This window comes from Lolium rigidum, chromosome 7 (genome assembly GCF_022539505.1).
Source record: "Lolium rigidum isolate FL_2022 chromosome 7, APGP_CSIRO_Lrig_0.1, whole genome shotgun sequence".
Taxonomy (NCBI): domain Eukaryota; kingdom Viridiplantae; phylum Streptophyta; class Magnoliopsida; order Poales; family Poaceae; genus Lolium; species Lolium rigidum.
Window position 1 is genome coordinate 157,497,842 of NC_061514.1, and position 21,030 is coordinate 157,518,871.

Genomic DNA, 21,030 nt, shown 5'->3' on the forward strand with positions numbered 1-21,030 from the left:
CAAATGTTCATTTTGATCACTAGAGCTTATCAAAATTAAATAGAGCTCCAGACTTCACATTTCTCATTATATCCAAGTCACCTTTGCATATATTGTTCTTTTGCATAGGAAAGTGAGTTTTTTTGTTTTACAATAACAATTATCACCTCTATCTCCAAATATAAGACATTTTGGTGGGCTACAGCCTACCAAAAACATCTTATAATTAGGGATAAAGGTTGTACTAAAACCTTTTCGAAGTAACTCAAACACACATGTCAGAGACGTGAAACACAAAATTGCAGAATGAATGTTTCCCTTTGAATTTGTTACACGATGACTGATATAGAATTTGAGGCTTGATGGCCGAACATGGCACCAATATGGAGCTAGTTGTTGAAGCCTTGATAGAGAGAAGCGGTAGCATGGTCCGCTACAGTTGAGTCGGTGCGGAGGCACCCACTCACTCCTATGATAGATTCACCACTTCTATTTCAGCCACCAAACAAGCTACTCGACTAGTCGTCTCTCCTCATACGGTTCACTTGAACCTTCACTAACAGGTGCATAAGAAATCTCCTCTCCATGATAGCTAGGGGCGCCCCCCACCGATCTTTTTGCAACAAAAGCGTCTATGGAGTTCAGCCACAATTTTTTTTCATAATGTAGCTTTCACCTTTTACAAAATACTCCAACGCGATCGGTCTAGGTGGCCAAGTATATCACCTGGTACAAATGATGTGATTGTTCAGAAATTTCTCGATCCAAATTTCAGAACCTAGCAAGGGACGCTCGGCTAACCATGATAGCGGTCAACTTCTTCGTCCCCACTCGAAATAACACCGATTTTACCTTAGCGGAGCAAGGTACCTCCTATCTCCATCAAGGCTTTGAGGACAAGCTCAAGCTTCAATGAAATTGACATTCTTCGTAGCTACAAAATATTCATAATGTAGGCATCATCTTTACAAAATATTCACGCTCGATCGATGTAAGTTGCCAAGTATATTATCTGGAACAAATAATGTGATTGTTCAGAGATTTCCTGATAACAACCCAGCCATTGCATTACCAGCAGGGCCACGGAATAAAATGGATGGAAAGCGATCGAGAAGCGGTCAACTTTTCCATCCCCACTCCAATAAAGCACACTCCAATTAATTAATCGCTTACCCTGGAAAAAGCCATACACCATGACCGCGCGCGTTGACGGACAGACACATCCCTCTATAAAATCTTCGACCCGCTCTCGCTCGCTCACCGTGCCTGCTTCGTTCGCCAGTCGCCAATCTCTCTCGAAATTCTGAGGAGCACCTACCCAGCACGCGCACTCGGAGATGGTTGCGCCGATCGCGGTGGCGTCGGCGGGGCTGGGGATGCTGGCGGGGGTGGCCATGGCCAACAGGTCCATCCAGGAAGGGAGGCCCGCCGCGGCGGTGCGGTGGCCGCAGCAGCGGTGCGCGACGTGCAGCGGGACGGGGAGGGTGGAGTGCCTGTGCTCGCGGTGGTCTGACGGGGACAGCCACGGGTGCCGGAGCTGCGCGGGCACGCGCAAAATGCCTTGCCGGAGCTGCGGCGGCTCCGGGACCGGCCGCCGGGCGCCAGTGCGGATCAGCACCTCCTCCGCCAAGCCACGGTTCAGCAGCCGCTGATCGACTCAGCTGGCGATCCGCGCCAGTCGACCAAGGCCGACTTTAGTGGCGGTGCCTCCTCCGGCTCCGCCAAGCCACGGTCGAGCAGGAGCTGAGCAGCTCACCTGCCCATCCGGCCGGCCCGTCGGTCAAGCCCGACTTTGGTGCTGGACTAGGAGGAACTGTGACATGTTTAGATCAGATTAGAAAACTGGCAGGTTGAATATAGCTAGTTCATTAGTACAGCAGTATCTGAAGGTATCTTGCTACTGATTGAATCAATCGGCTGAACTTCTTGTGATTTGCTTTGGGGTGCCAATTTTGCTTTGATATCAGAGGTAGCTGAAAGCCTGAAAGAATCGAGAAACTTCAACCTAATTGTTGTGATGGAAAATATTTATTTACCAACATGTTGAATTCACTCGTTCTACTCAAATACTCCGGAAAAAAACACTCCCTCCAATTTATAATAAGTGTTATGGTTTTAGTTCAAAGATAAACCACGGCACTTAGATTGGAGGAGGTACCGTTAATGGCAAAAACCATATTTTGGTGGTGATACATCTGGCTTCTCGGGGCGCTTGAGCGGAAGGTCACCGCGAGGGACCATGGCGGGTGCCGCGGTAATAGACGAGGAGTGATTATGGCGACTCATGGGTACATGCAGAAGGTCACTATGTGAGATGATTACACTAGAGGAGACGACTTGGTTTGAACCTAAAGGTAGGACCAAGGGAAGGGGCCATGTTGTTTTGGCACCTACTGATTCAGTGTGAAAATTCTACTACAAGTGTTATTTACACATAATATCTCTTGATGGTGGGGCAGATGTTCTTCAACAATTAATCAATCAAGCTTGGTGTCTAGGGCTTCTCTCTCACCTAATTGCCCCGTAGCTATGTTGCCGGCTTTTCTATATGCCAATGACTCTCTGATACCTGCTACTTCTTCCACCGATGTTGCAACTCGTCTGCACACAATTCTCCATCGTTTCGTCTACTAGCTTACTCATCAATTTTTATAACCACATGTACCCTCTCAATATAGACAATGATGCCATCGCAGCCATGGCAGTTGCTCCAGGCATTTTCAACTATTGTTTCGTAATAAAACATACATAGGTTCAACGCTGACCCCTAAAAAAAACTTCAAGTCATTGCTTTTTAGTACCATCTTCGATCGATGCGACAAATATGTAGATTGCGTGCCTCTCTCCTCAACAAAGGAGGCATGCTTAGAGAAATGTCTTTCTACCGTGCACGCACGCTATCTAGAGTTTATCGTTTCACCAAGTTTTACTAAGTTGCATGTAGAGAAACCTGGTGAATCATCACAACATGATTCTTTGAGCACCAAATGGCGAATAGAAACATGCACACTAAATACCACGCACGGTACAATCGCCACATTCGACATGCTTTCCTTTCTTTCCACGGTTATCAATAATCTTCACTTTGTTTCATGCTCTTTGGTTCTTAATACGTGCATTAAGTGGTAGCTTTGTTCACGGCTGTCGAATAAGTCATCCGACGGTAGCCAAGGCACTAGGAGGTAAGTACCAGCGGACTCGGTCAATATCCGGATGTCCCTGTAAAAAAACAAAATTACCCCCCGTCCCCTACTCTAAGAAAAAAAAGGAATGTTTCGTTTTCTCCTTTTCGTTTCCTTTTCTCTTGCAAACGCCAAATACACACAAAAGAGCCTCCTGATTCAGCAAACCAACATCTGCACCTGTACTATCCGATCGAATGTTTGGCAAAGAACACGCTGTGATGATGACAACGTAGAAGCGTGGCCGGACACGAATCGCGCAATGCGCTAGCTAGCAGTTGCATGCCTGCAAGCAAAACCAAAAAGTGTTGAGATCTATCAAGCATCTCGTACGTCTTTAAGTTGGAGTTGCAACGCGGTTACACAACTGGTGCATCTACGGGGTGTGAACATATGATCTACCATCAGGGTGATAGCAACGCTTGTGCACTGTTTTCTTTTTGGATGCGCCGTTTTTGAAGAAAAGGGATTTCTGGCTATATCTTTGTAGTGTTTGGTCAGCTGATATAAGGAATACTCCTTATATCATGATTGAGTAGATTATTATGGCAGGACTTTTTTGTTAATGTATTTTTTCTTTCTTTTTTAGTTGTGTGCATTCCTATTATCATTAGGGTACAAAGGCTAGATGTAATCACTAGTAAAAAATAGGGCTTCCGTTCGGAGGCCCTGCGAGCATCAATTCCGGTCGCAACCACATTAGTCCCGGTTCGAGCGGCTATGACGCTGCATGGGTCAGGGCAGACATCAATCCCGCATCGGCTGGTACCTTTAGTCCCGGTTGGAGCCACCAACCGGGACTAAAGGTGTGGCACGGGCTAGGATGCCGGGGGCAGGCGGGAGACCCTTTAGTCCCAGTTGGTGTCTCCAATTTAATCTACGGAGTTGCCTAGGATGTGCGCTTTGATCACGAACTTGCAAAGTCCCAGTTGGAGCCACCAACCGGAACTAAAGGTGTGGCACGGGCTGGGATGCCGGGGGCAGGCGTGAGACCCTTTAGTCCCGGTTCGTGTCTCCAATTTAATCTACGGAGTTGCCAAGGATGTGCGCTTTGATCACGAACTTGCAAATCGTGAATTCTAGGTCAAGAAGTTGCCGTGCGGGCGTTTTGGTCATTCCATCACGGTCACCATTAGTGTTCTGATGTGACCAATTGTTTTTTTTTTTTTGCAAATTTCCCCCTAAAACAGTCAAACTGAGGACTAGAAAATTAGAAGAAACAAGAATTTAGTGGCCAATTTACAAAAAAACCAATTGACCACGTCAACAAACCAACGGTCGCCATGACGGAGTGACGAAAACACCCGCACGGTGCAACTTCGTAACCTAAAATTTATGATTTGAAAGTTTGTGACCAAAACGCACATCCAGAGTAACTTCACAAACCAAATTTGAGGGTTTCTCTTGTTTTTATAAGAAAAATCGGGTGTGAACCATTGCACAATGGTGCTTGCATCATACAGTACACACTTTTTTTTGACATATACAGTACACACTTGGTGACTTGGATCGATCAAAGACCGGTTAGTTGCGACGAAAACTTCAGTTGCCTATCAAGTTGATCATGCATGCAACGGTGAGCGCGCGTTCCCAATTCCCATACAAGACGCCCATGCTGCACCGGTTGGTTTTCTCCTTTCCGTTTCGCTTTCTACAGCCAACACCAAATGCAGATCGTTGCTTGTCCTGGTTCAGCACCCCCACACGTGCACTATTCCGTAAAGAATGCTCCTGACTTGGTCATTCTGATACCAACCACCAAACCTTATATACGTACCAAACTTGTACCCCAATATATACATACCAGTTGCCGAACCTTAAATACTCCTACGTAGAATACTACCCCAAGTTAGCCACACTGGTACGTGCACGAGTCCTTTGTCCGTTGGTCCCTCTACCTCACCGCCCGATTCCATCGGTGCTTAGCTTCTCTCAAGAGAACATGGCTAAGCGCTACTCTTCTTATCCCAAACTAATCTGTTAGAGAAATCCACATAAAACATGGAGTAAATTTAGCTCCAGGATGTTATGTGAGCTTTCAAACAGAGTGTGTTGCATCGCCCAACCAAAAACGTATAATCTAATAACTGCCTGGGCACTCCCGTGTCTTACAGCGTGCTCACGCGGCTCCTCCGTCGGATCGCGATTGGACGTCGCGGATCGAGCGGCGCTACCGTCCAAAATCGTGGCAGCGACTTCCTTTTCCTCTTCCTTCGTCCGTTTCGAAATCAAAGCCGTGTTCATCCCCATTTCCCCTCCTCCGCTCCGCCCCGCGGCGACCACCGCCCTCGATCTCCACTCCCCTAATCAGCTCCCCGGCGGCGACCAGTCCTACCAGAAGCCCCGGCGGGGGTTTCCTGGTAGTACTAGTAGTTTCCTGGGAGTTTCTGCCGTCAGGGATTTGCGTATCGGAAGCTGGATTTCCCCGTCGGAGGCTGGAGCGTTCCTTCGGTGGCGCGGCTCGTCGATTCAACGGTTCTCAGGCGGGGCTGAAGTCGGCTGAAGAGGTTTCGAAGCCCAATTTGTGCCGTGACCTCGCGAATCGACCCTTCTAAGTCGTGGTGGACGTGATTTCAGTTCGCGGCGGCGACCTGTTTGGTGAGTTCTCCATCCTCGCTCCATGTATTTTGATTCGGTAGCTTCCTATACGTGCTCTATAGCGGCGACAGAGCATCGGCGGCGACAGATCGAGGCATTGTGGTGCTTTTTGTTTTGTTGTTGTCTAATTTTGGTGTTCGATATGCGTTGATAGGGTGCGTGTTGTAGAGGTTATGGCTGCGCAAATGGAGTGGTATGGCTTTTGCTATTTTGCTGCTGTCACAGCTGGTCATGTAGTCATGGTCAATTTTGGTCTTGCTTGTTTTCATTGTTCATAGTGTTCATCATGCATTAGTCCTCGTTAGTTCTTTGTTTTGCTAGGCATAATCACATTCAGATGACTGGTTAGAGATTCACAGTTGTTTTCTGTTATGAAGAGTACATTCAGATGCTATTTTTGTTGTTCATCATGTAATTTATGAAGAGTACTTGTCAGAGATTGTCTGTTAGGATGTATTTTTTGAATAATAATTACATTCATGGAAGGCATGGACATGGATTTCTAATAATTTTCTCTCGATGTAGAACATTCTATATAGGATGTACAATTTCAGTAATAAATACATCCTGGAAGGCATTGTCATGAAAATAAATACATCCTGGAAGGCATGGTCATGGGTTCTAAGAATATTCTCTTGATGTAGAACACTCTATGTAGCATCTATAATTTCAGTAATAAGTACATCCTGCTAACATAGGCGTAATGTGATGTAATTTGTGCCAATCTATTACAATTATTCAGCATTTTTTGCGGTTATTATCTTGTCGATAGGATCAACTTTTCTTAGTTATATCATGGATTTTCATTTCATTTTTAGAATCATGAAGACGTCTCGCACACCGAAGATACATGCAAAGGATAAACACTCAAAGTTCAGCATCATGAAAAAGAAGTTACAGTTGAAAGACAAGGGGCATGCAACAGTTTTGAAGCAGGAGGCAGTTGTAGCTGATGAACTTCCAGTTGATTATGAGTCAGCACCCAAAGTTCCAGACGCAGAAGGAAATGTGGTAGCACCAACTGCAGCTGATGATGAAGCCCAGCCTGAATTATTGCCGATTAAGACTAAAAACCAGGTAGCTGTCTCTTTTAGTATATGAACATGTAACTATGATATGTAAATATAACAGTGATTTTTTGAACTACATTTTCATAATGCATGGTATATTAACCCTGCATTCCTACTTTCCGTTTTTTAATGCAGAACAATCTATTCAATCGATCATCACCCATGAAGCTTGTCAGGGTTTGTAAGGATACGACTCCAGAACAAAAGAAATTGCTAACAGATGCAAATTTTGGAGGGATGATTTAGATGAAGTGCTCGAAGCTTATACCTGAAATGTGTCGTTTCTTGATGGCATGTTTTGACCCAGTGAAATGTCAGCTGGACTTTGGGGAGAGGGGCAGGATTCCGGTAACCGCTGAATCAGTTGTCAAGGTTCTGGGAGTACCTATAGGCAGCTCTGCCGTCCCATACTACCTTGATGTCGATGCTACAAGTCTGATGCTTAACATGCTTGGGATCACAGATGGAGTGCAACCAAATGTTACATCGTTGGAGAAGGAGTTAGGAAAAGACTACCCTGCGGATGATGCATATCTCAGAAAATTTGTCATATATATGATCAGCTCTGTATTTGCTCCAACCACCAACATCAAAGTCAGTCCCAAATGCTACCCATCCGTGCTTAATATAGATGCCATCAGTACCTTGAATTGGGCAGAGTTCATCATTGATATCCTAAAAGAGACTGCCAATGCAAAGGACCGGAAGAATTGGTTCAAGGCTTGCATGCCATATATCATGGTGAGTCTTTTTTATCATATATATTCCATTGTCCTCTTTTTTTATTGTTGTTTGTGTATGTGCTGATGACAATATTTTCATATTTTGGGGGATGTAGTAATTTGTGTTTTTTTTGGCAGATCTTGTATGTGGATTCCTTAGAAACAACCGCAGTTGATCTGCCAGATGACGAGCCTCGATGTACATTGTGGACAAACAGCCTGATATCACTTGTAGCTGATCTCGAATAAAGATATAAATGGATCCTTTGGTGCATTACCTGTAAGTACTTTTGTTTTAGATGACACATATGGATCGATTATACATTTGGTAGTCATTCTATTTTTTTATTTTTCTGAACAACATAGCTCGTGCTGATATTTTCATCCATATGCACAGCTCAAGGCTTGTTACAGGGTGAAACTCTCTCGTTTTAATACTGAACCTGATGTGGTTGATATGTTCATCAGGCGGCATATGCCAGGCAGTCATTCAGATCAGTATGCATGCTATTTTTCCACTCTTTTTTTCTTCGTTTACATGTTCATGGTTTATGGTCGGCATTGTAAGCATTTTTATATTTCTTTAATTTTGTTTTTAGCTTGAATCTTTATATGTATTTTATCAGGAGTTGGCAAGGTGTAGGCCAGCAGTGATCAACATGTGTGCCGTATTTGAAGAGGGCGTGGCATCTTTTGTTAAATCTCTAGTAGACAATGATGCATCTACTAAGCATGCTGATCAAGAAGGTGGCCATCCTACAAAAAAGGAGAAACCAAAGAAGAGAAAATATGTCTGTGCTACAACTAAGAAGCATGATCAAGGAGGACAAAAGCAAGAGGTACATGAGGACACTGTTCCGCTCGATAAAGCTGTCTTGGTTGAAGGACAAAAGCAAGAGGTACATGAGGACACCGTTCCGCTCGATAAAGCTTTCTTGGTTGAAGATACATATTCTGATGATGTCCAATTAAGGAAGAGGAAATATGTAGATAAGGAGCATCAGGTTCATGAAGACACTGCAAGCAAGGATAAGATTACAGAGAAGTTGTGTTCTGAAGATATCTTCTCTGTTACAGCTACAGAAGATAACCCAGTTGAAGAATTGGGAAAACAAAAGAACGATGAAGAACTCGACACAAAGGAATTGGCTGCAAGTATAGGCCAGCCATCTGTCCTCTGCGATGTAACTCCTGATGCTTTGAAGCAGCTTCAGAGTTATGGAACATGGTCCCAGTCGACTTCGAGTAACAACATTCTGCACAAGGATGATTCGGTAGATCCTTCAGCTAACACAGCACCACCGCAATTCCAAGGCAAAGTATGTGAGGGAAGCATCATTAGTAGTGACATAAAAAGAACTTCATCTTCAAAAAGGAAGAAGACTGTTTCTTTTGTGCTACAGGCAGAACACAACCATGAGGAAAATCGCAAAGCTGATGCAACTTCTGCAGCTGACTGTAGCAATGCAGTCCCTCCTGAAGTAGCAGTGCAATCTAGTCCAATCAGCAGGAGGCCGATAACCAAATCCATGTCTCCTTTGAAGGCATCTGTTAGTAAAGAAGGAAGTCCAAAGCTGAGCAAACAGCGCAACATTTTTGCAAGCAAAGTTGCTGATAGTCCTAGGAGACTAACATGGTTTGCTACAGCTCAAGCAAGGGAGAATGATAGGAATGAGGATATGCCTGTGGAACAATCTGTAAATGTCCAAAACAGCATGAACAGGAATTTGGAGATCCAATTTGGCAGCTCTGAGAATCGACCTGAAACATTGTCTCAGATTAAACGACAAGAGCTTATCGAGTACTACCCCTCCTTTGATCTTGGGTTCGATGAACCGAACTCTTCAAAAACTACAGCTGAAGTGGGGACTGATGTCTACGGGAGCTTCTATTCTTGTAGACAGTGTTGGGCCTCCAAGAGCAGAGGTTTGTAGAACAGCAGCAAGTTTCCCTTAAGTGGATCACCCAAGGTTTATCGATCTCAGGGAGGAAGAGGTCAAAGATATCCCTCTCAAGCAACCCTGCCAACCACAAAGCAAGAAGTCTCTTGTGTCCCCAACACACCTAATAGGTGCACTAGTTCGGCGAAGAGATAGTGAAATACGGGTGGTATGAATGAATATGAGCAAGTAGTACCGGCGCCGAGAAAATAGCTTGCTGGCGTGTAGTTGATGGTGGTAATATGGTAGCAAGTAGTAACGCAAGTAAAACAAGTAAACAAGCAGCGATAGCGATATTTAGGAACAAGGCCTAGGGAATAGACTTTCACTAGTGGACACTCTCAACTTTGATCACATAACAGTAATAGATAAATGCATACTCTACACTCTTTTGTTGGATGATGAACACATTGCGTAGGATTACACGAACCCTCAATGCCGGAGTTAACAAGCTCCACAATTCAATGTTCATATTTAAATAACCTTAGAGTGCACGAAAGATCAACACGACTAAACCAAGTACTAACACAGCATGCACACTGTCACCTTCACACTATGTAGGAGGAATATATCACATCAATACCATCATAGCAATAGTTAACTTCACAATCTACAAGAGATCATAATCATAGCCTACGCCAAGTACTAACACGGATGCACACACTGTCACCATTACACCGTGCAGGAGGAATAAAACTACTTTAATAACATCACTAGAGTAGCACATAGATAAATTGTGATACAAAACACATTGCAATCATAAAGAGATATAAATAAGCACTTCACTACGCCATTCATAACGGTGAATAAGTATTCCGTGAAATATAGCCTAAGAGACTCACACGGTGCACACACTCGTCACCTTTACACACGTGGGACAAGGAGTCTCCGGAGATCACATAAGTAAAATTCACTTGACTAGCATAACGACATCTAGATTACAAGCATCATCATATGAATCTAAATCATGTAAGGCAGCTCATGAGATTATTGTATTGAAGCACATAGGAGAGAGATTAACCACATAGCTACCGGTACAGCCCCGAGCCTCGATGGAGAACTACTCCCTCCTCATGGGAGACAAGCAGCGTTGATGGAGATGGCGGTGGTGTCGATGGAGGAGCCTTCCGGGGGCACTTCCCCGCCCCGGCGGCGTGCCGGAACAGAGACTCCTGTCCCCCAGATCTTGGCTTCGCGATGGCGGCGGCTCTGGATGGTTTTCTCTGTTTCCGTCTTTTCTGTCGATGTTTTTAGGTCAGGGACGATTATATAGGCGAAGAGGCGGCGTCAGAGGGTCGAAGAGGCGGCGGCACCATAGGGTGGCGCGGGCCACACCCAGGCCGCGCCGGCCTATGGTCCCGTGGGCCCGTGCCCCTCTCTGCGCGGTTCTCGGGTGTTCCGGATGCTTCCGGGCAAAATAGGATGCCGGGTCTTGATTTCGTCCAATTCCGAGAATATTTCCTTACTAGGATTTCTGGAACCAAAAACAGCAGAAAACGGGAACTGGCCCTTCGGCATCTCGTCAATAGGTTAGTTCCGGAAAACGCATAAATATGACATATAATGTGCATAAAACATGTAGATATCATCAATAATGTGGCATGGAACATAAGAAATTATCGATACGTCGGAGACGTATCAGGGACAAGCGAAGAGATAGTGGTCATCTCAAGTAATGAGAGTGGGGATTCGTTAGATAAGATTTATGCCAATATTGACATGCCAACCAGGATTCCATCAACCGGAAAGGGGCATGTTGCCGAAGATGCTCCTCTTACAGCGTTTGCCCCAAACAGTTCCACCCCCATTCGTGAAGCACACAAGAAAAGGATCGTTAAGCCATCCCAAACTCAGAAGTCACCATTTCTAGGATGTAGCAAGAAGGAGACTGCAACGAAATATGCTAACGAGGTCTACAGCAGGCTTCTTGACTATGGCGGGAAATCTAAAGATGTTATCAACAAGCGCAGAATCATTGATGATGGAAAATTCTACATCTACGTCCGAGACCTAGCAGATTCTGTTAGGCCAGGAGCACAACTAAGCAATACTACTTGTGAATTGGCACTTCGTGTTCTTGCACCAGAGATGGAAAAGCAGAAGAAACACGTGATGCCATTGATGATGGCGGTGAGTTTCAAACTTCAATCAACCAAATTGTAATTTTATCCTTTTTTACATGATTTTCTCAAGTTATTTTATAATCAACTGTTTTCCATTTGCTGGTACCGGATATCATGAAGACCAAGCTTAGGGATGTGATGTGCATTCATGACAAATATGTATCCAGAGCATTCCAAATGACTCCAAGTAATCGTCTAGATCACAAAGAGCAGGTAACTGTTTAATTTTCTTCAACTCTTCTGTCATTTTGCACTTGGAGTAACCATTACCATTTTGTTTCCCCACAGTCCACCGCTTTTATTTAATATTTTGTGGCTTTGAATTACTACAGGTATTGTTCCCAGTGTTGCAAGACCTGACTCCTGACATTGATTTGTTCAATGGGCATTATTACCTGATCATGCTGAACCTAAAGGCGGAGAGGTTCGAGGTGATGGATTCGCTACGAGCTAAAGGGAACCGTGGAGTCCAGAAAGATTACAGGTCTATCATTGGTTCAATAAAGTACTTGTGGGCTGAAAACTACAACGAGTCGAAGATAAACATTGAGTGTTGGGCAACAGAGCACATCGTTACCCCGATGCAGAAAACTTCGTAAGTGCTTTTCCATCACACTTTCTCCGTTGTTTTTTCACAACTACCTTTCCTTCATTTTATGCAGAATTATAATTTATACATCCCATAACTACTTGTTGACATGCAAGGTACGATTGCGGGTACTTCATGCTCAAGTTCTATGGAACGGTAGGAAACTACTGACTTCAATCAACCCAATGGACATGGAAATCATTAGGAAGCAGTTTACACTCAAGTGGCTTGAATGGTGCGATAACAAGATAGCCTGGCAAGATCTCCTGTTCTAAAAAATGAGGTACATTTTATGGTTCAGAAAACCGCATACTTGTATGTTGCAATTTTCCTACAACTCAGCTTTCTGCTTGTAATATATGGGCCTCAAAATTTTACAATTTGGTTGTAAAATACGTATTTGGGAAAGCAACAACCTTCCTGTAATTTTTTACACTTCGCCATGGACTATTAGTAGCTGCGGAAGTTTATTCCATGCATAACACCAGAGCTTTATTTTAAACATCAAAAATAACAGAGTATTTTCTTATAGTTGATCATTTACTAAACCTTAGTAAAATAATACATGCGGAAGATTATGGCCAGAGCTTTAGCTCATCCACACATAGTTGCAATATCGCATCATTTCCACAAAGTCTCATAAAACAATATTTCTCTATCAATTAAAACAACTTAGATTTAAGCTCATAAATAACTACATCACCATGACCAACTAAATCATATCACGGAAGAAGTTGAACTCCTTTGGTTCTGGGTTAGGAGTGATCTTTGAAGGGCATTCAGCAGTGGAGTGTTGCGCAGAACCACAACCTTTGCACTTCGGAGGTTTTGAAGCCTTTAGATGTAGCCCTGATTTCTTCCGCTTTTCTTCAGGACGACCTTTAGTTGAAGTCATTATAGGGTCCCTTACATGCTGGTACTGGGTACTGCTTCCTTGTCCAGCATCACCACCTAATTCAGACATGGATGGTACCCCTTGGTCTTTACCTTGTTTTTCTTCTCTTTCCTCTTGGCTGCGGCAGTAATCTTCATTGCTGTTAATTCTTTACCCAGCTCACGCATGTACTTATTAGCTAACGCCGTACCTTTTTCTGATTCAGATGCAATTTTAGCATAATCAGTCCAATTGTTGCAAAGTGTTCCGTACCGCAGTAGTTTTCGCTCTTTATTAGACAATTTCCTGTCTGCTGGCACATCAGGCAATTCCATTTTTTCTTGGACAATGTCATCTGGGGGCATTGTCCATCTAGGCAAAATGTAGTGTGCTGGAATTGCTTGTACATCACCTAATTGTCCCATTACACGCAACACATGGCAGCATAATATCCCATCCCTACTGATTTTAGCACATTCACAATTGTACATACCTTCATTTGAATTAGCTTCCACTCTGTAGCTCCTTTTGCCATAGCCAAAAACTGACCCTGAAATTGGCACTACATAAAAAATGTGTTCAGCTACCTGGTTGGCGTTATAGGAAGTTACTTTGCGAAGCTTAGCACGAAAATGCAAGTAGATATGCATTGTGTACACTTGCAAAGCTTGTTCTTCCATAGGCCATTCTCCCCAACATCTTAGGACTTTGTCTTCATCCTTGAACTCGTTTGAATCTTCTGCAACTTCAATACTCTCCTGTAGCTTCAAGTACTGGAGGAAGAAGTGGTGCAGGCTGTTGTGCGGGGTGACGTATCTTTTCAGCACTGCATTAAATCCCTCGTTGCATGCTGTAGTTTGTAGGAATGGGAAAAACCTGTCCTTGAAATATGCATGGACAAAAGAAGCCCTAATATCATACAGATCCTGCAAATGCGTATTATCCGCAACATTGTACTTCAAAACCATCTCTGCCCACCTAGTTTCAAACTCGTTTACTGTCATGCTATAGTCAATAGTAGCATTAAACTCCAGCCTTAATGGTTCATTTTTAGCCATGTCATTACCCAACACATGTTGGGCATTTTGCATGATATACCATCTACAATTGCGGTGACATGCATCAGGAAATGTAGCTGTGATGGCATTTCTCATTGCTCCATCTTGATCAGTTATGATATTCATAGGGTGGACTCCATCCATTGCTTCAAGAAAAGCTTCAAATAGCCAAACATAATCAGCTTCTTGTTCATTGCGGAGGAACCCACAACCTAGCTGAATTGATTGCCCATATCTGTTGATGCCAATGAATGGTGTGCAGGGCATACTGTAACAATTAGTCATATACGTCGCATCAAATGACAGGCAATCACTGTACTTCTTGTATGCTGGCCTAGCTGGCCCATCCACCCAAAAAATTCTTCTAACCCTGTCATCATGATCAAGATCAAGCTTGTGGAAGAAATCTGCATCATCTTTCTTAACTTTCTCAAACTCGGCGAGCAACAATGACATATCTTTGTTAGTTTGTGCTGCAGTATCAATTGTAGCCATGTAATTACTAACATCCTTCCTGACATAAGGAACATTTGCAAGCTTTCCATACAGTTCTGCCATTATAGACATCACCCTGTGATACGTCTCCAACGTACCTATAATTTCTGATGTTCCATGCTTGTTTTATGACAATACCTACATGTTTTGCTCGCACTTTATAATATTTTTATGCATTTTCCGGAACTAACCTATTAACAAGATGCCGAAGTGCCGGTTCCGTTTTCTCGCTGTTTTGGTTCCGGAAAGGCTGTTCGGGCAATATTCTCGGAATTCGACGAAACAAAGACCCGATATCTTATTTTTCCCGGAAGACCCCGAACACCGAAGGAGAGTCGGAGGCGGGCCGCGAGGGCCACCACACCATAAGGCGGCGCGGCCCCAGGCCTGGCCGCGCCAGCCTATTGTGAGGAGGCCCCAGGCGCCCTCCTGCGCCGCCTCTTCGCCTATAAGACCCCTTTCGACCTAAAAACGCGATACGAATTAATGAAACTCCAGAAAGACTCCAGGGGCGCCGCCGCCATCGCGAAACTCCGTTTCGGGGGACAGAAGTCTCTGTTCCGGCACGCCGCCGGGACGGGGAAGTGCCCCCGGAAGCCATCTCCATCAACGCCACCGCCTCCATCATGCTCCGTGAGTAGTTCTCCCATGGACTACGGGTTCTAGCTGTAGCTAGTTGGTACTCTCTCTCCCATGTACTTCAATACAATGATCTCATGAGCTGCCTTACATGATTGAGATTCATCTGATGTAATCGGTGTTGTGTTTGTTGGGATCCGATGGATTGTTACATTATGATTAGTCTATCTATAAAGTTTGTGAAGTTATTGTTGCTGCAATCTTGTTGTGTTTAATGCTTGTCACTAGGGCCCGAGTGGCATGATCTTAGATTTAAACTCTATACTTATTACTTAGATTGTATCTACAAGTTGTTTGCACATGTCTATGTCCGGAACCCGAGGCCCCAGAGTGACAACAACTGGGATAACTTGAGGGGAAGGCTTAGGTATGAGGATCACATGTTTTCACCAAGTGTTAATGCTTTGTTCCGGTGCTCTATTAAAAGGAGTACCTTAATTGCCAGTAGATTCCCTTGAGGCCCGGCTGCCACCGGCTGGTTGGACAAAAGATGTTATACACGTTTCTCATTGCGAGCACGTATGACTATATATGGAAAACATGCCTACATGATTAATAATCTTGATGTTCTGTCTTAATGCTATTTCAATCCTATCAATTGCCCAAGCTGTAATTTGTTCACCCAACACTTGTTATTGGAGAGTTACCACTAGTGTAGATAGCTGGGAACCCCGGTCCATCTCTCATCATCATATACTCGTTTCTATATGACATTGGAAGTAGTATCAACTATTTTCTGGTGCCATTGCTCTCATATTACTACTACTGCTGCTGTGTTACTTTTACTATTGCTCCCATATTACTGCTACTTTTACATCACCCCTGTTACTAGTGCTTTTCCAGGTGCAGCTGAATTGACAACTCAGTTGTTAAGGCTTATAAGTATTCTTTACCTCCCCTTGTGTCAAATCAATAAATTTGGGTTTTACTTCCCTCGAAGACTGTTGCGATCCCCTATACTTGTGGGTTATCAAGACTATTTTCTGGCGCCGTTGCCGGGGAGGCATAGCTCTACTCATAAGTTCACCTGGGGAGTACAATCTACCTCTCTCTCTGTTTTTGTTTTATTTTATTTTGTTTTGCTTACTTTACTTTTGTCTAGTTTATTTGTGCTTAGTTTATTTCTGTCTAGTATTATTTTGCTTAGTTTACTTTTGTCTAGTTTATTTTTGCCTTGTTTTCTTATATACCCAAAAATCCATAAAAAATTGTAAAATTAAAAACTGTTGCTATGGGAGAACCCACAACATATTTGGAGCTTATTGAATTATATAATAATTATAGAGAATCAAGAACGGGTAAAGTTATGAGTGCTGTGATAGAAAAATTGAATGCAATTGCTAAAATCTTGCTTAAACGCCATGATATAAATTGTTGCTCTAAACAGGATACTAAACATCTTAAATTTCAGTGTGGCTTTAGTGAGGAATGTTTAATTAAGAACTATAATTGGAATAGCTATATTCATCTTGGGTTCGAAGAGGTAGAACAATTTGTCATATTTATGGGAGCTTCTGAAATAGAATCCTTCATGTCTAAAAATTATGAAACTTGTGCTGTTTGTAAGGACCTTAAAGATTATGTCTCTTCTATCCTTAATTTTTGCATAGAAAGTTACAGCAATAATCCTTATATCATTGATTATAAAGAGAGACTCATTAATGCACAAGAATGCACTCACAATTTGCGGGAACCGAGTGGAAGAAGAAATTGATGAACTCGAAAGATCATTGGATGAAAAAGAAGAGGAGAGTGATGAACAAAAGGAGGAAGAATGGATTAGCTACCCATGCCAACCTTCTAATGAGAGTAACTCTTTATCTCTTACACTATTTGATTGTCCTCCATGCTTACCAAAGGCGGATGAATGTTATGTTCCTATGGATTCTCTTGAAATATTCCCTATGAGTAAAACTTGTGAGAATAATTATGCTACTGTTATTCATGATAATCCGTTCTATTTTGATAAATCTTATGATAATGCTTTGTTTGTGCCTGATGTCGAAATGCATGGTACTAAAGAGTTTTGCTTAGCAAATGTTTATGATAAATCTCTAGATGATGGTCCTATGTTACTTGATAATATTAATTGTTCTACTAATGAAAGTGGGATTGGAGAGTTCTTGACTTTATCTATGAGTCCCATATCTTTTGAGGTTGATCAATCATCTTGTTATATTGATAAAAGTGGGTATAAAAGTTTTAATCCCATTATTTTTGAGCTTGATAAAAATTATGTGTTTGTGGATCATGAAAAGCATGCTGTATGTGATAGTTATGTTGTTGAGTTTGTTCATGAAGATACTGAAAATTATTATGAGAGAGGAAAATATGGTTGTAGAAATTTGCATGGTACTAAAACACCTCTCTATATGCTGAAAATTTTGAAGTTACTCTTGTTTTATCTTCCTATGCTTGTCACTTTGTTCTTCATGAATTTATTTGTGTACAAGATACCTATGCATAGGAAGTGGGTTAGACTTAAATGTGTTTTGAACTTGCTTTTTGATGCTCTCCTTTGCTTCAACTCTTATTTCTTGCGAGTGCATCATTAAAACTGCTGAGCCCATCTTAATGGCTATAAAGAAAGCATTCTTGGGAGATAACACATGTCTTTATTTTGCTACTGTTTTGTTGTGTCTTGGAAGTTGTTACTACTGTAGCAACCTCTACTTATCTTTATTTTATTGCAATATTGTGCCAAGTGAAGTCTCTAATAGAAGGTTGATACTAGATTTGGATTACTGCGCAGAAACAGATTTCTTGCTGTCACGAATTTGGGTAAGATTCTCTGTAGGTAACTCAGAAAAATCTGCCAATTTACGTGAGTGTTCCACAGATATGTACGCAACTTTCATTAGTTTTGAATTTTCTGATTTGAGAAACGTAAGTACCTCTTAAAAATTCGTCTTTACTGGCTGTTCTGTTTTGGCAGATTCTGTCTCTGTTTTTTGCATTGTCTCTTGTGGACTTTAAGTGAGGCTTTCTAGACGTGGAGAGCTGTAGCTAATGTTTTATTGAGTTCTTGCAATGTGTCACTACGGGACTAAAGTGGATTAAATTTTTTTGAGTACTAACCCCTCTAATGAAGTTTATGACAAGTTTGGTGTGAAGGAAGTTTTCAAGGGTCAAGAGAGGAGGATGATATATGATCAAGAAGAGTGAAAAGTCTAAGCTTGGGGATGCCCCCGTGGTTCATCCCTGCATATTTCAAGAAGACTCAAGCGTCTAAGCTTGGGGATGCCCAAGGCATCCCCTTCTTCATCAACAACTTATCAGGTTTCTTCTATTGAAACTATATTTTTATTCGGTCACATCTTATGTGCTTTACTTGGAGCGTCTGTGTGTTTTTATTTTTTGTTTTTGTTTGAATAAGATCGGATCCTAGCAATCCTTGTGTGGGAGAGATACACGCTCCGCCTTTTCATATGAACACTTGTGTTCTTCGTTTTACTTTTAATGTTCAATGACAAAAGTTGGAAGCTATTGCATTTATTGCTATTTGGTTGGAAACAGAAAATGCCTCATATTGTCTTGGATAATTTGATACTTGGCAATTGTTTTGAGCTCTCAAGTAGATCATGATTAAGCTCTTGCACCATGTAGTTTGAACCTATTAGTGGAGAACTACTGTAGAGCTTGTTGAAACTGGTTTGCATGATGGGTCTCTCTAAGGTCTAGATATTTTCTAGTAAAAGTATTTGAGCAACAAGGAAGACAGTGTAGAGTCTTGTAATGCTTGCAATATGTTCTTATGTAAGTTTTGTTGTACCGGTTCATACTTGTGTTTGCTTCAAACAACCTTGCTAGCCAAAGCCTTGTACTGAGAGGAAATGCTTCTCGTGCATCCAAAATCTTGAGCCAAAACCTATGCCATTTGTGTCCACCATAACTACCTACTATGTGGTATTTTCTGCCATTCCAAGTAAATACTTCATGTGCTACCATTAAACAATTCAAAACTTTATTATCTCTTATTTGTGTCAATGTTTTATAGCTCATGAGGAAATATGTGGTGTTTTATCTTTCAATCTTGTTGGGCAGCTTTCACCAATGGACTAGTGGCTTCATCCGCTTATCCAATAATTTTGCAAAAAGAGTCGGCAACGGGGTTCCCGGCCCCAATTAATTAACTTTCATTAATAATTCTCTTCACGTGTTTTGCCCCGATTCATCAGTAAGCAACTTAATTTTGCAAATAGACACTCCTTCATGGTATGTGAATGTTGGAAGGCACTCGAGGATTCGGTTAGCCATGGCTTGTGTAAGCAAAAGGTTGGGAGGAGTGTCATCCATAAATAAAACTAAAATACATGTGTAAACAAAAGAGAAGAGGGATGATCTACCTTGCTGGTAGAGATAACGTCCTTCATGGGAGCCGCTCTTTGAAAGTCTGTTTGATAAGGGGGTTAGAGTGCCCACTACCATTCGTTGACAACAACAAACACCTCTCAATACTTTAGTTTTATGCTCTCTATATGATTTCAAAACTTAAAAAGCTCTAGCACATGATTTAATCCCTGCTTCCCTCTGCGAAGGGCCTTTCTTTTACTTTATGTTGAGTCAGTTTACCTACTTCCTTCCATCTTAGAAGCAAACACTTGTGTCAACTGTGCATTGATTCTTACATACTTGCTTATTTGCATTCATCATATTACTCTGTATTGACAATTATCCATGAGATATGTATGTTGAAAGTTGAAAGCAATTGCTGAAACTTAAATCTTCCTCTGTGTTGCTTCAATGCCTTTACTTTGAATTTATTGCTTTATGAGTTAACTCTTATGCAAGACTTTTGATGCTTGTCTTCAAAGTACTATTCATGAAAAGTTTTGCTATATGTTATCTATTTGTTAGCAAATATAGATCGTTGCCTTGAGTCACTTCATTCACCTCATATGATTTACAATAGTATGATCAAGGTTATGTAAGTAGCATGTCACTACAGAAATTATTCTTTTTATCGTTTACCTACTCGAGGGCGAGCAGGAACTAAGCTTGGGGATGCTTGATACGTCTCCAACGTACCTATAATTTCTGATGTTCCATGCTTGTTTTATGACAATACCTACATGTTTTGCTCGCACTTTATAATGTTTTTATGCATTTTCCGGAACTAACCTATTAATAAGATGCCGAAGTGCCAGTTCCTGTTTTCTGCTGTTTTTGGTTCCAGAAAGGCTGTTCGGGTAATATTCTCGGAATTCGATGAAACAAAGACCCAGTATCTTATTTTCCCCGGAAGACCCCAGAACACCAAAGGAGAGTCGGAGGCGGGCCAGAGGGCCACCACACCATAAGGTGGCGCGGCCCCAGGCCTGGCCGCGCCAGCCTATGGTGAGGAGGCCCCAGGCGCCCTCCTGCGCCGCCTCTTCGCCTATAAGACCCCTTTCGACCTAAAAACGCGATACGAATTGACGAAACTCCGAGAAAGACTCCGGGGCGCCACCGCCATCGCGAAACTCCGTTTCGGGGACGAGATGTCTGCGTTCCGGCACGCCGCCGGGACGGGGAAGTGCCCGGAAGCCATCTCCATCAACGCCACCGCCTCCATCATGCTCCGTGAGTAGTTCCCCCATGGACTACGGGTTCTAGTTGTAGCTAGTTGGTACTCTCTCTCCCATGTACTTCAATACAATGATCTCATGAGCTGCCTTACATGATTGAGATTCATCCGATGTAATCGGTGTTGTGTTTGTTGGGATCCGATGGATTGTTACATTATGATTAGTCTATCTATAAAGTTTGTGAAGTTATTGTT

At 42.6% G+C, this 21,030-nt stretch overlaps 1 protein-coding gene across 1 annotated transcript; it reads left to right on the forward strand.

Moving 5' to 3' along the window:
* The first annotated feature begins 1,316 nt into the window (after positions 1-1,316).
* LOC124669292 lies at positions 1,317-2,031 on the forward strand. The gene has a single exon (XM_047205930.1). It carries the CDS (start codon positions 1,317-1,319, stop codon positions 1,629-1,631), a length of 315 nt encoding a protein of 104 aa, XP_047061886.1. The 3' UTR covers positions 1,632-2,031.
* Positions 2,032-21,030: the final 18,999 nt, after the last annotated feature.

Bases quoted from the DNA above. Each gene is read 5' to 3' on its own strand.
- LOC124669292 (XM_047205930.1), top strand. From the start codon at position 1,317: ATGGTTGCGCCGATCGCGGTGGCGTCGGCGGGGCTGGGGATGCTGGCG.